The sequence below is a fragment of the Cryptomeria japonica genome, chromosome 5 (genome assembly GCF_030272615.1).
Source record: "Cryptomeria japonica chromosome 5, Sugi_1.0, whole genome shotgun sequence".
NCBI classification, from domain to species: Eukaryota; Viridiplantae; Streptophyta; class Pinopsida; order Cupressales; family Cupressaceae; genus Cryptomeria; species Cryptomeria japonica.
The window spans coordinates 787538167-787551016 of NC_081409.1; the positions used below are offsets into that span (position 1 = coordinate 787538167).

General features: G+C 33.4%; 1 protein-coding gene across 1 annotated transcript; it reads left to right on the top strand.

Annotated features, from left to right (window-relative positions):
• The first annotated feature begins 3398 nt into the window (after positions 1-3398).
• On the top strand, positions 3399-6208 carry LOC131049177 (G-type lectin S-receptor-like serine/threonine-protein kinase At2g19130). Its single transcript, XM_059221742.1, has one exon. The coding sequence runs from the start codon at positions 3603-3605 to the stop codon at positions 6072-6074; it is 2472 nt and encodes an 823-aa protein (XP_059077725.1). The 5' UTR covers positions 3399-3602; the 3' UTR covers positions 6075-6208.
• Positions 6209-12850: the final 6642 nt, after the last annotated feature.

The following is a 12850-nucleotide window of genomic DNA, read 5'->3' on the forward strand; positions in this document are numbered from 1 at the left end:
TTGTGGCATTTAATTTTGTCATTGTTGATTTTGATACCATTGTAGTGCACGCCGCCATTATTTCAATGTTATCTTCAGATTTCAGGTCAAGTCATCTTACAACTATTACTTCACCCACGCTGCCGACTTCTCCATTGACTGCACTTCGCTCTCCTATTAAACATGCAGCTAGAGCCAAAGCCTTTGTGCTGACATTTAGTCCTTAGGAATCTTTTTTGATCATTTCTTTGTAAAATAAGTGCATGGAAAAAGTCAAAAGAGGTTTGTTAAAGGATATGTTTTTAGGCACTGGCTATGCAGCGGACAAAATGGCCCGCGCATGCCATGCCTTCTCCATGGATGGCCCCCATGCCATGACGGCACCGCCTTCCCTCCTGCTGCGCGAACGTACATCCACTGCCGGAACTGCCAATCACTGTCCAATCAAACCGTACACGTCCACCACGCCCATAGTTTTGTTTTATTCAATTGAATTATTTTTTAAGAAATTTGGAAAAAATGTATGTTGGTTTAAACAAAAAAATATTATCGAAATAAATATTATCATTGAGATTTTTCTGAATTAAAGACATTTAAATGATATAAAAATATTATTTATGAAATAGGCCTCATCTCAAAATAAATTCAATTCAAGTTGTATATAATAGCTTGATAGTAGTCAATTATTCAAGCATGAAAATATGATCTCATTTTTCTCAAACCCTTCGTGCCATCTCGAGTTCTTTTCGGACATTTTTTTATTTTTTTTGACAAGTCCTTGCGGGTGGGGGATTTTTTGTTTTTAAAGTATGATTACTTTTTTAAATTGAAATAATTTATTTTAATTTTTTTTATAATTTTTTATTTTTATTTTAATTTTAATTTTTTATAATAAGTATGACATCTTCTAAAGTTCAATATTTACATAGTATATTTTCTTTGAATGTTTTTAAGTTTTTATAGTTTGTACATAAGTAAAAATTTAATTCAAACTATAACTTATTGCTCAAATTTACAAAATAAAATGTATATAAATTACTCACAAGTAAAAAAATTAAATTCAAACTATGTAAATATTGTATCTAGATTGACAATTTAATATATATTTATTCAAAATTTCATTTGATAGGTGTATTTTAGATTAATGTTTAATATCACATATCAAAAAAATTGTTAAAATATTTGATTGGACTGTCCATGCCATCTCTAGTCTTTTCGGACATTTTTTTCATTTTTTTGATAACTCTGTGGGGGGATGGGGGTGGAGGGAAGTTTTTTTTTAAAAATGTATGATTATATTTTTTAAATTGAAATAATTTATTTTAATATGTTTTTATAATTTATTTTTTTAGTTATATTTGTAAGATAATAAATTAATAATTAATAATGTATTTAAAGTTTTTGAATAATAAGTTATTGTTTTCTTTAATGTTTGATTATATTTTTAAAATTGAAATAATTTATTTTAATATTTTTTCATAATTTTTTATTTATTATTATTTTTCAATTTTTAAAGTTATGTTTGTGAAATAATAAATTAAATAAATTAATAGTTAATTATAATTTTAAAATTCTAAGTTAAAAACATTATAAATTATTAAGTTTATTAATTTTTAACCTTTTTAACCTACATTATTAAGTTATAATGTTTTTAAGTTTTATTAATTGTTTATTTATTTAAGTTTTTATAATTTAATTGATAAAATTTAGTTAGTCTATTTTCTTTGTATGTTTATTATTATTATTTAATCTAATAATTTATAAATTTAATCAAATAATCAAATATTTTAACAATTTTTTTGATATGTGATATTAAACATTAATCTAAAATACACCTATCAAATGAAATTTTGAATAAATATATTTTAAATTGTCAATCTAGATACAATATTTACATAGTTTGAATTTAATTTTTTTACTTGTGTGTAATTTATATACATTTTATTTTGTAAATTTGAACAATAAGTTACAGTTTGAATTAAATTTTTACTTATGTATCATATATTATATGTTTAATTATTCTAAAAATATTAAGAATGAAAAAAGATTGAACTTTAAATAAAATAAATTAATAGTTAATTATAATATTAAATTTTAAGTTAAAAAAATTATAAATTATTAAGTTTATTAAGTTTTATTATTAATTTTTAATCTTTTTAACCTACATTATTAAGTTATAATATTTTTAAGTTTTATTAATTGTTTATTTATTTAAGTTTTTATAATTTAATTAATAAAATTAATAATTAATAATTTATTTGTGAAATAATAAATTAATAGTTAATTATAATATTAAATTTTTAAGTTAAAAATATTATAAATTATTAAGTTTATTAAGTTTTATTATTAATTTTTAATCTTTTTAACCTACATTATTATTAAGTTATAATGATTTTAAGTTTTATTAATTGTTTATTTATTTAAATTTTTATAATTTAATTAATAAAATTTACTTAGTATATTTTCTTTGTATGTTTATTATTATTATTTAATTTAATAATATATAAATTTAATCAAATAATCAAATATTTTAACAATTTTTTTGATATGTGATATTAAACATTAATCTAAAATACACCTATCAAATGAAATTTTGAATAAATATATATTAAATTGTCAATCTAGATAAAATATTTACATAGTTTGAATTTAATTTTTTTACTTGTGTGTAATTTATATACATTTTATTTTGTAAATTTGAGCAATAAGTTATAGTTTGAATTAAATTTTTACTTATGTACAAACTATAAAAACTTAAAAACATTCAAAAAAAAATATACTAAGTAAATATTGAACTTTAGAAGATGTCATACTTATTATTAAAAATTAAAATTAAAATTAAAATAAAAAATTACAAAATAAATTAAAATAAATTGTTTCAATTTAAAAATGTAATCATATTTTAAAAATAAAAAATAAAAAAAATCCCCCATCCCAACGGACTTGTCAAAAAAAATGAAAAAATGTCTGAAAAGGACTCGAGATGGCACAGAGGGTTTGAGAAAAATGAGATCATATTTTCATGCTTGAATAATTGACTACTATCAAGTTATTATATACAACTTGAATTGAATTCATTTTGAGATGAAGCCTATTTCATAAATAATATTTTTATATCATTTAAATGTCTTTAATTTAAAAAAATCTCAATGATAATATTTATTTTGATAATATTTTTTTGTTTAAACAACATACATTTTTTGCAAATTTCTTAAAAAATAATTCAATTGAATAAAACAAAACTATGGGCGTGGTGGACGTGTACGGTTTGATTGGACAGTGATTGGCAGTTCCGGCAGTGGATGTACGTTCGCGCAGCAGGAGGGAAGGCGGTGTCGTCATGGCATGGGGGCCATCCATGGAGAAGGCATGGCATGCGCGGGCCATTTTGTCCGCTGCATAGCCAGTGCCATGTTTTTAAAGTGGAATAGTTCAACAGGATAAAATCTTATTTTGGATTATTTTCTGGATCAAAGTACATAAGCAATATAGCAAGATTTAGTTTCGGAGTCAAATAACATTTATTCAGTGAGCAGATCAGCAAAAATGCCAAAAGATCAGCAAAAATAGTAGAATCTATACTCCCATAAACCCTCAGAAATCTTCTACAATTGAATTTAGAAATGGCGAGGAAACGGATTATAGCCCTAACATGGTTCAAGAATTCTTTCCTGCCCTTTGCTCTGTATATTCTACTGCATAAATGCCAATCAACAACAACTGACATGGGAGACAGCCTTCCAGTAGGGACTTCCCTCGTCGGAAATCAGACTTTGGTCTCGAAGAATGGCACCTTTGCATTGGGATTTTTCAGTCCCCAAAAAACCAATAACTGGTATATTGGCATCTGGTATGCCAAAGTGTCGGAGAAAACATTTGTATGGGTAGCTAACCGCGAAAATCCTGTGAGAAACATTCCCGGCGTTTTAAATTTATCAAGAGATGGTTATCTTCGACTGTTTGATTTACGTGGACGATTAATTTGGTCGTCCGACAACAGCTTGAAGGCGTCCCGGGCATCTTTGTTGGAATCAGGTAATTTGGTTTTGCTAAGAACACGGGCCGGGAAAGTTTGGGAAAGTTTCCAACATCCGGTGGATACATGGCTGCCAGGGATGAAGATGCGGAAAGGAATGAAACTCACTTCTTGGAAGAGCTCTTCTGATCCGGCACCTGGGCCTTTCTATTTACAAATGGATCCTTCACCAGCAAGCACTCAGTTTTCGGCGTTCTCTCACAACAGTGGTCCGTACTGGTCTAGCGGAGAGTGGAACGGAAAATATTTCGCAAATATGCCAGGATTTGCCTCGGCAGGCTCCCAAGTTAAAATAGTGTGTGTAACGCTTCCTCCTTCAAGAATGTACTGCACATATACAACCAAGGGTATGATAATGGAACACTCAAGTTTGAAAAAGAATGGTGAACTTTGGGTGTACTATATGATACAAAATGGTGGGTGGATGGTGGATGCGTTCGGACCGACGGATCAATGCATTGTTTATGGTGTGTGTGGGGCTAACGCAGCATGCATTGACTATACACAGCTGAATGCTCATGTCACAGGCAATGCCAATGACACGTGTACATGTCTACAGGGGTTCAGGCCCCAAAACAGCCATGCTTGGGATTCTCAAGAGTGGTGGTTAAGTGGTTGTGTTCGGCGAAGTCCATTGCAGTGCTCTCTCACAAATTCTACCGACGGTTTTTTGGAAGTGAAGGACAAGCTTTTGGCCGACGATGAAGCGGCTGCATATAGCAAGGAGCAAACTCTGAGTGGATGCCAACTTGCCTGCCTCAACAACTGCTCGTGCATGGCCTTTCGGCTCAGCAGCTCATCTCCTCCTGTCTGTCGATTGTGGTTTGGGGATTTGATGAATGTGCACGAGTCCCCTGGCATCCAGTCATTCTATCTCTGTTTGGCAGCTTCTGAGTTACAAGGTTCGACAACTAAGCCAAGAAATAAATCCTTTGGCCTTCACATATTGCTTCCTGGGGGCGCTGCGGGTCTTGTTCTTGTTCTTGTTCTTGTTCTGGTCGTGTTTATTATGTGGAAACGTGGAAGAATGGCAAAGGAGGATGACGTCCCCACATCTCTTAGAGCATTCACTTTCCGAAAGTTGCGAGTTGCAACTAAGAATTTCAGGCATAAGCTGGGAAAAGGATCATTCGGTTCGGTGTTCAAAGGTACTCTAGCAGACAAAACTCTCATCGCTGTCAAAAGGTTAGAGGGTTTAGCAGGAACTGAAAAGCAATTTCGTGCAGAAATTAGTACCATTGGTGAAATACAACATGTGAATCTGGTCAGGCTGTTCGGATTTTGTGCGGAGGAATCTCGAAGGCTACTCGTTTATGAGTACATGCCCAACGGCTCTCTTGACTCCTTTCTGCTCCGTGGGAAAGAGGGAGAAGTGCAAGGGAAATTATTAAGTTGGAAAACCAGATTTCAGATAGCGTTGGGCACTGCGCGAGGACTAGCTTATCTTCACGATGAATGTAGGGATTGCATCATTCACTGTGATATTAAGCCAGAAAACATTCTCCTTGATGCCGATTTTTGTCCCAAGGTAGCTGATTTTGGTCTGGCAAAGTTATTAGGTAGAAATTTCAGCCGCGTCCTGACTACCACGAGAGGAACGATAGGTTATTTGGCTCCAGAGTGGATCTCCGGTATTCCCATCACTCCCAAGGCGGACGTGTATAGTTTTGGCATGACATTGCTGGAGATTATAGCAGGACGAAGGAATGTGGACCTCACTGTGCCCCAGCCTAGCTGCTATTACTTCCCTCCCTGGGCTGCCGATCAATTCCACAAAGGAAACCTGATGGCTATTGTTGATGGAAGGATATCAGGTGAGGCAGATGCTGAAGAGGTGAGAAGGGCTGTTACAGCGAGCATATTATGCATTCAAAGAGATGAAATGGTTAGGCCAACAATGGCTCAAGTCGTGCAATTACTCCAAGGGACAGTGGAGACCAGCGCACCTCAATTTCAGCAGTCTGTCGATAGACTTCAAGATCACCCTTCATGCAAGCAAGATGGCCTTCAGGGCACGATCCCAGCCTCATTTCTTATGATGTCGGAGCCTTGCACTTAGCAAGACTTGATCCCTAGTGGGCTCATTTAGAGCCTTTCAACTTCACTAGTACAACAAGGGCCCATTGACGATTACAAATTTTAAATTTTAACAATATTTATTAAAGTAGGTTAGCTTTCAATTAGGGAGTTGTTGTTGTTGTTGTTGTTGTAGCTTTTATATATTAATATGACAATTTCTATGACATCAATTTTCTTCGTTGGAAATTTTTTTAATTATTTTATAAAAAATTATAGTTTTCCTACCTTCATGTATACAAACTAGTTTGAAGATGATGCCAGCTTTAACCAAGACATCTATTCTCTTCTTTTTAAAACATTATTAATTGCCTTATAAAAAAATTATATTTTCTTATCGTCATGTACACTAACAAGCTTGAAGATGATACTAGCTTTAACTAATAAACAAATATCAAAAAGCATTTCTTTTAGTATTACATGCCCTTTTTCGAAGGCATTACATGTCATTTTCAAAAGGAACCTAGTGAAATTGAGTTCTACGCTTGCAATCATACAAGGATTCAAGTTGAAATAAATGCAATATTTCTACTTATGCTATTGATCCTCTAGAATTAACTTTTTCGTTTCATGCTAGTATTAGTTTCTAGATAGTATGGTTTAATTTTTAAGCATGTGTCAAAAGTTCTTAAAATTGTCTAAAACAATTATGCATTTGAAGAGTTTTTTTCCAATTAAACTTATTTCCTATTCCATTCAATGCAAAAATGTTTATCTTTCAAATTTATTGGTATAAAATAGGGGAAATGGTGTAGACTAATTTCCTAGAGCCTTCCCAGACAAGGGAAATTGCAGCAAACAATTACTTAAATTTTAGTACAGCCAATTCATACTCAACACATTGTTAAATAAAAAATCTTCCAAAATTTATTGGAAGTTTCCAGGAATTAATACAACCCAATGTTAATTACTTATAGTTTTCGGGCTAAGTTTGTGAAATTTCTTTAGTCCTCAAGTATCTACCCAACACCAATATTAGTAAATTTATTTTGAAAATTAATATCATTGTGTCCTTCCTTCACTTTATAGAATATAATTTCCTTTAGTAATGTACATAAATTTGTTCCTTGCCAATACTTTATTTTACCTTGCAGGTATCTCTTCATTTTGTCCTTGTGCAACAAAACTATGGAAGATTTTGTTTGTTCTTCTCTTACCCAAGCTTACCAAATGCTCCATTTGACATAGAAACTAGCCTTTCTTCTCTATCCTTTTCATTTTATGCATTGTCCAAAAGCTTCCCTCTATTCATTCTTGCACAACATTTTCTTTGCTACTTGTTCATATCTTATTTGTCAAAGACTTATGGCTTTTTCCTGAAATTTTTGTACTCGGTCTCTTCATTTTCCCAGGCCCCTTTTCTTCTCTTCTCATGAACAACAACAAGGAAAACATTAAAAATCCTTCTCTATCCCGTTTATTTCCCTTGCATATCTCACGACTTTTCAATTTCCTTATTTCTAAATCTCAACACAAACTCTATATTTCTTATGATGTGGCTGCTGGATATTGTTGGTCATTGCTACTACTAGGATATGTTGTTTTCATTGATGTCAAAATATTCCTTTGATTTGTTCCATTGATTGTAGATTGGGAAAATCGTATAATCCAGTTTGTAGTGTTGGTTTTCCAAAGTTCGGTATATCCTCAGGTATATTTTGGTGTGATCAAATCTTGTGCCGAGCTTTTGGGAAATTTCTTGGGATGGTCTTGTGTATCTTCATTTCAGATGGTTCATGATTTGATGCTCTGCAAGTCATCTTTCGTTGTGACAGTTGCTAATTGGTTGTGTTCTTGAGCTTTCAGACATTGACCGATAAAGATTTGAAAAGTGGTGTTGGTGCAGCTATTCCTAATGATTCTAATGTTATTGTTGATGTTTTTTAGTCATGTACTATTTGTTTTGGTGATTTCTATCAACTGGTGACGAATTGCGTGTTATGCAATTTTCTTGGTGGTGTAGTGTGTTGCGGTTGATCTTCGCATGATTTCCGATGGAGTTGTGCATTTGAGAATTTGATTTAGGACCATGTTATGCCATGTAAACTATTATATTGGTCCGGTGGTTGATCTTTGTATCGTGTGATATAATTTTATAATTAAGGATTGAGGGTTTAGCCGACCTTGTTATCAAGGTTGATGAATTGTATATATGGGTCATATAGTCATGTAATTTAGGTGTTGATGTTGTGTCTACATTACCAGAGAGAGTTTTATGTGTGAACAAGTGATTTATCCTTAGGTGTTGAGTTTGAGGTGAGATTGGTGTTGTAGGGCAGACATCTATGCTTAACTAGAACTCTAATTAGGCATTTGGAGATGCTATTCTTTTAGTTTATTTCTAATTAGGCATCAACATAGGGCTATATTGACATCTTAAGGGGGGCATTGCATATTGTCTTTTTGTAATATATTTTGCATGCTTTATACCAGGTGTTCATTCTCAAAACTAGATGAACAACTCTTATATGATTTTTTCATTTTTGAAACTAGACACAACATTTAATATGTCTTACGAGGTTTGCATTCTCGAAACCTGACCAACAAGTCTTATACAAGATGCTTCATGCCTAAAACCAGACATATTTTATTTTTATTTCATTTCTTATACATGTTGTTGCATGCGCGAAACCAGACCAACGAGTCTTATATGAGATGCTTAACTCAAACAACAATATATGCAATAGGGTGAATTGACTAGCATAACATTGCTTACTGGATTGTTCAACTCTTCCTTTTTTAGAGAGTGGAACTAGCATAATGCAACTTGCTAGACTATTTCGACTCTCCCTCTTTACATGAATCACACAACATAATACACTGTTTGTTTTCCTGTGAGTATTCATGTCCTCGTGGGCTACCTAATATAACAAAGCTTTCTAGCTTGTCGATTCCACGATCTCTCTCTTCTTCTCATGGATCACTTAATATAATGCAACTTGGTAGCCCATGGCATCCATTTTCTCCCCTTTCTCCTCCCCATGAACTCATAGCTTTTGTATTTGTGGATCATGGTTCATCATTTGATGCATTCTCTTGGTCTTTTTTATGTGATTGCTTGTATTCTTGTGATAGCATTTTGAGAATGATGTTATTAGTTGAGACATTTTGATTATTAAGGTCTCTTCAACTAGTTGACTTGGATCCTTTTTGGTTTTATTACTAACCCCTTGTGCGTCTTTTGTCTTTGTCTTGTTTTGTGTGTCCTTGCATGTGATTGAGTTAAGATCCTAATATTGGGGGCTTGGTTCCTCAAAATTAGTGATGTCTTATCTCTTTGTGATCTCGCTCCTAATTGCACTCCCTCTCTCTCTCTCTGTCTCTCTACTTTATCACGAGTATTTACATAGGCTCATAACTCTTGTTAAAGTGGGTGCTAAATGTAGCATCATAAATTGTAACTGATCCAATTTAGACCTCATGTGTGTACTCCTATTTTAGTGTGTCTCATTTTAATCCCTCATAGGCCTATTTTGGCCCCATTTTACTCCAGCTCTAATGTCACGTGTTCACACCACTAGGTGGGCCTTGTCTTGGAAGTTGTCCTCTGGTACTTCTTGATTGGCTAGTCCTAATTTTGGAGGACCAAGGCATTGAGAACCTTGGTCTTGGACCAAGGTGCCCCAAAACACCTTGGACCAGGGCATGTAGACACTCCCCCTCCTCGATAGATTTTGGTCTCCATAGCTACACTTGACCATTGGAGATCAACCTAATTGGTGATTTGCCTAGGGAATCCTATATAAAGACATCCTATCAATTCATTTCAACCTAAGTCTCCATACCCTATCATTCATACATTCATGAAGCATTCATCATCAAGAAATTTTAGAAATTAAAGGTTACATTTTCATCTTTCAAACATTGTGGAGAAAAGTTGCGTCAATCTTCATGCAAGCATGTGTGTGATTAGGTTTTTCACATTCATGTGTTTGTCATGCCATCACATTCAACATTTATGATTACATTCAAAGAGCATTGCATCATCAATCCTTCTATCAACCATTGCAAATATGAGGTATATCTCCTTAGCATTTACTTTAGTATTTACATTATATAATTCAAGGTTAAATCCTAAACTAGGGTTTAACCTAAAGAAAACCCCTATCCACAACCCTATTTCCTTTCTTTCTGTGTGCAAGGAATAGGCTCAGGAGCTATACTCTAGGATTTTGATAGGGTCTACACCAACAGATAGGTTCAACTTTGATAGAGAAAAATTTGGAGGACCAATGCAAATTTGTACTAGATCTCATCCTAAAAAATTTGGCCGAGCTTTTAGGAATAGGTTCTAAATATCTTATTTTGCCTAGATCTCTGTTTAGTTCTCTATGGGATATTCTTACCAGTCTATTTTTGTCGATCTACTTCAACTTTTCATTATTTTACCCTAATTTTGCAAGTCATATCCACTCTTTAATTAGAAAGAGGGGGAAAACACATAACTAGTGAATCTAATTAGAAGTTAATCCATTCCCATATTTAGATTGTGGTTAGATCTATTAGGTTCACCCCTCTTTCAATATAGTGTCCCCCAAGGAAAAATTAGTGGTCTGAAATCAAGCTCTTCTAATAACTCGACTTTAATTATGATCTTACAATTGCATCTGATTAGCTCTAGTGTGCTTAAAAGGAAATGAAAAAATTCTAACAATACCGAAATGGTCAGAGCAGCCAATTTTATTTGAATAGATCCATTCTTCTTGACAAAACTGATTTGCAATGATTAGAAAAGACATAAAACCATGAAAAGGTGTTACCTTAGAATTTATAGGTAGAGGAGGGTAAAGATTTTTAGAGAAATGTTTCTTTAATATAATTCTCCTTCCTCACTTGATTATCATATGCTTAATTAATCTTCTCTTTTTAGGGGCAAGAAAAGCACTTTGTTTTGATATTTTCCTCGTTAATTTTCTCTTGTCATGGATTTTTTCGAGAAGGGTGAAACAACTCTTGTGCAGATTCTGGCTAGGTTCGAATGAATCCATTTTGGTGTTTGAGTGGGTTTTTCTATATGCAAAAAAAGTGGTTTGTGCATACATAGAATGATGCGAATTTTCAGCCGGAGAGTTTTTCAGTGGAACTCAAATTCTATGAAGATTTGTAAATAGTAGAAAGATCGTATTGCATGTCATTGACAATACACATTTCATATACATTATCACTAGTTACCGGTGTTGTTAATTTCTATAACCCAACAACATATTAATTGCTCAACAAATATCGTAGAAAAGAAACAAGAATAATGCTTGCCTATTTGATTTGTAACAATTAATACATTGGGTTAATTAAGTAATGAATAGTGGAAGTAAATTCATACAAAACCAAACACATAAACACAATAACATAGGTAACACCAATATACCCAAGAAACCCCAATGTGAGGGAAAAACCTATAAATGTCGGATCTTCTATAAAACCTCAAGAGAAAACTTTCCTTTCAAATACAATCCTAGTTGGTACAACAATCATACATATGTAGTCTTCTTGATGAAACATCAATTATGCAAGTGATGTGAAACTTTCCTCACATGACAAGACCTAAGAGGAAAATTTCTTACATGACTTGAGAAAGACTGAAATTTCCTCATATGATGCAAACTGGAACTTTCCTTACACGACACAAGAGAAAATAATCTTGTCTCATATAACTTAGACTATCTCACACATAAAACTACTCTTGGTGTTCACCTCACAATTGCAGGAAATATTCTATTTACAAAATAGAAAACATTCTCTTGCTGAACATTCAACACAACTGCACTTAAACAACTTCCACAATCACACCTTCTGAACTACATAAAACTTAACACTCCCTCTTAGTGAGGAAGGTGTCCTGCACAAAACGCAACTTATCCCTGAAGAAGAGAAACTTACTCTTCATCAAGTCCTTTGTCAAGATGTCTACTATTTTCTTATCGATAGGAATGTATTATAACTTTACTGTCCCCTTGTCCACACAATCTTTGATGAAGTGGTACTTGATCTCAATGTGCTTTGACTTGTCATGAAACATTGGATTCTTAGAGAGTTTGATACAACTTTGATTATCACAATAAATGACTATCAGATCTAGCTCTTGATCAAAGTGCCTCCAAAAGTTTCCAAAGCCACATAGCCTCAAATGTAGCCATACTAGCTGCCATATACTTGACCTTTGGAAAAATTAAAGCAACTGACTTTTGTTTCTTGCTGGAAGCTGCTCCTAATCCCAAGCTAAAACAACACCCTGAAGTGCTCTTCCTATCAACTGTACTGATTGCCCAATTTGCATCAGTGAACCCCTTGAGCTTCACTCCATCCTGATGAATATACCTCAACCCATAATCAATTATGCCTCAAAGATACCTCAAAACATGCTTCACAACTATCCAATGCAAATTGTTAGGTTCTACCATAAACTAACTAAGTGAGAGCCTATCAACTGTTTGTACAAAGTTGGGTCCACTGCCTCTAATTTGTAAGCATCAATATTCTTCTAGTTGGTCACAAGTAGCATGGACATGGCCTTACAATTTTCCATCCCAAATCACTTCAAGATATCAATTGTATACTTCCCCTGTCCAAGGAAGACGTCTCCCTCTTTTTGCCACAACTCCAATCCTATAAAGTAGTGCATCAATACCAAGTTCATCTCAAACTCTCTTGCAAGATCCTGCTTGCAATGTTCTATGAGCCTTTTGACCTTGTAAGAAACAAGTCATCAACATACAACACCAATATGGGAAGCTCTCCCTTCACTTGAACATAGTACAGGTT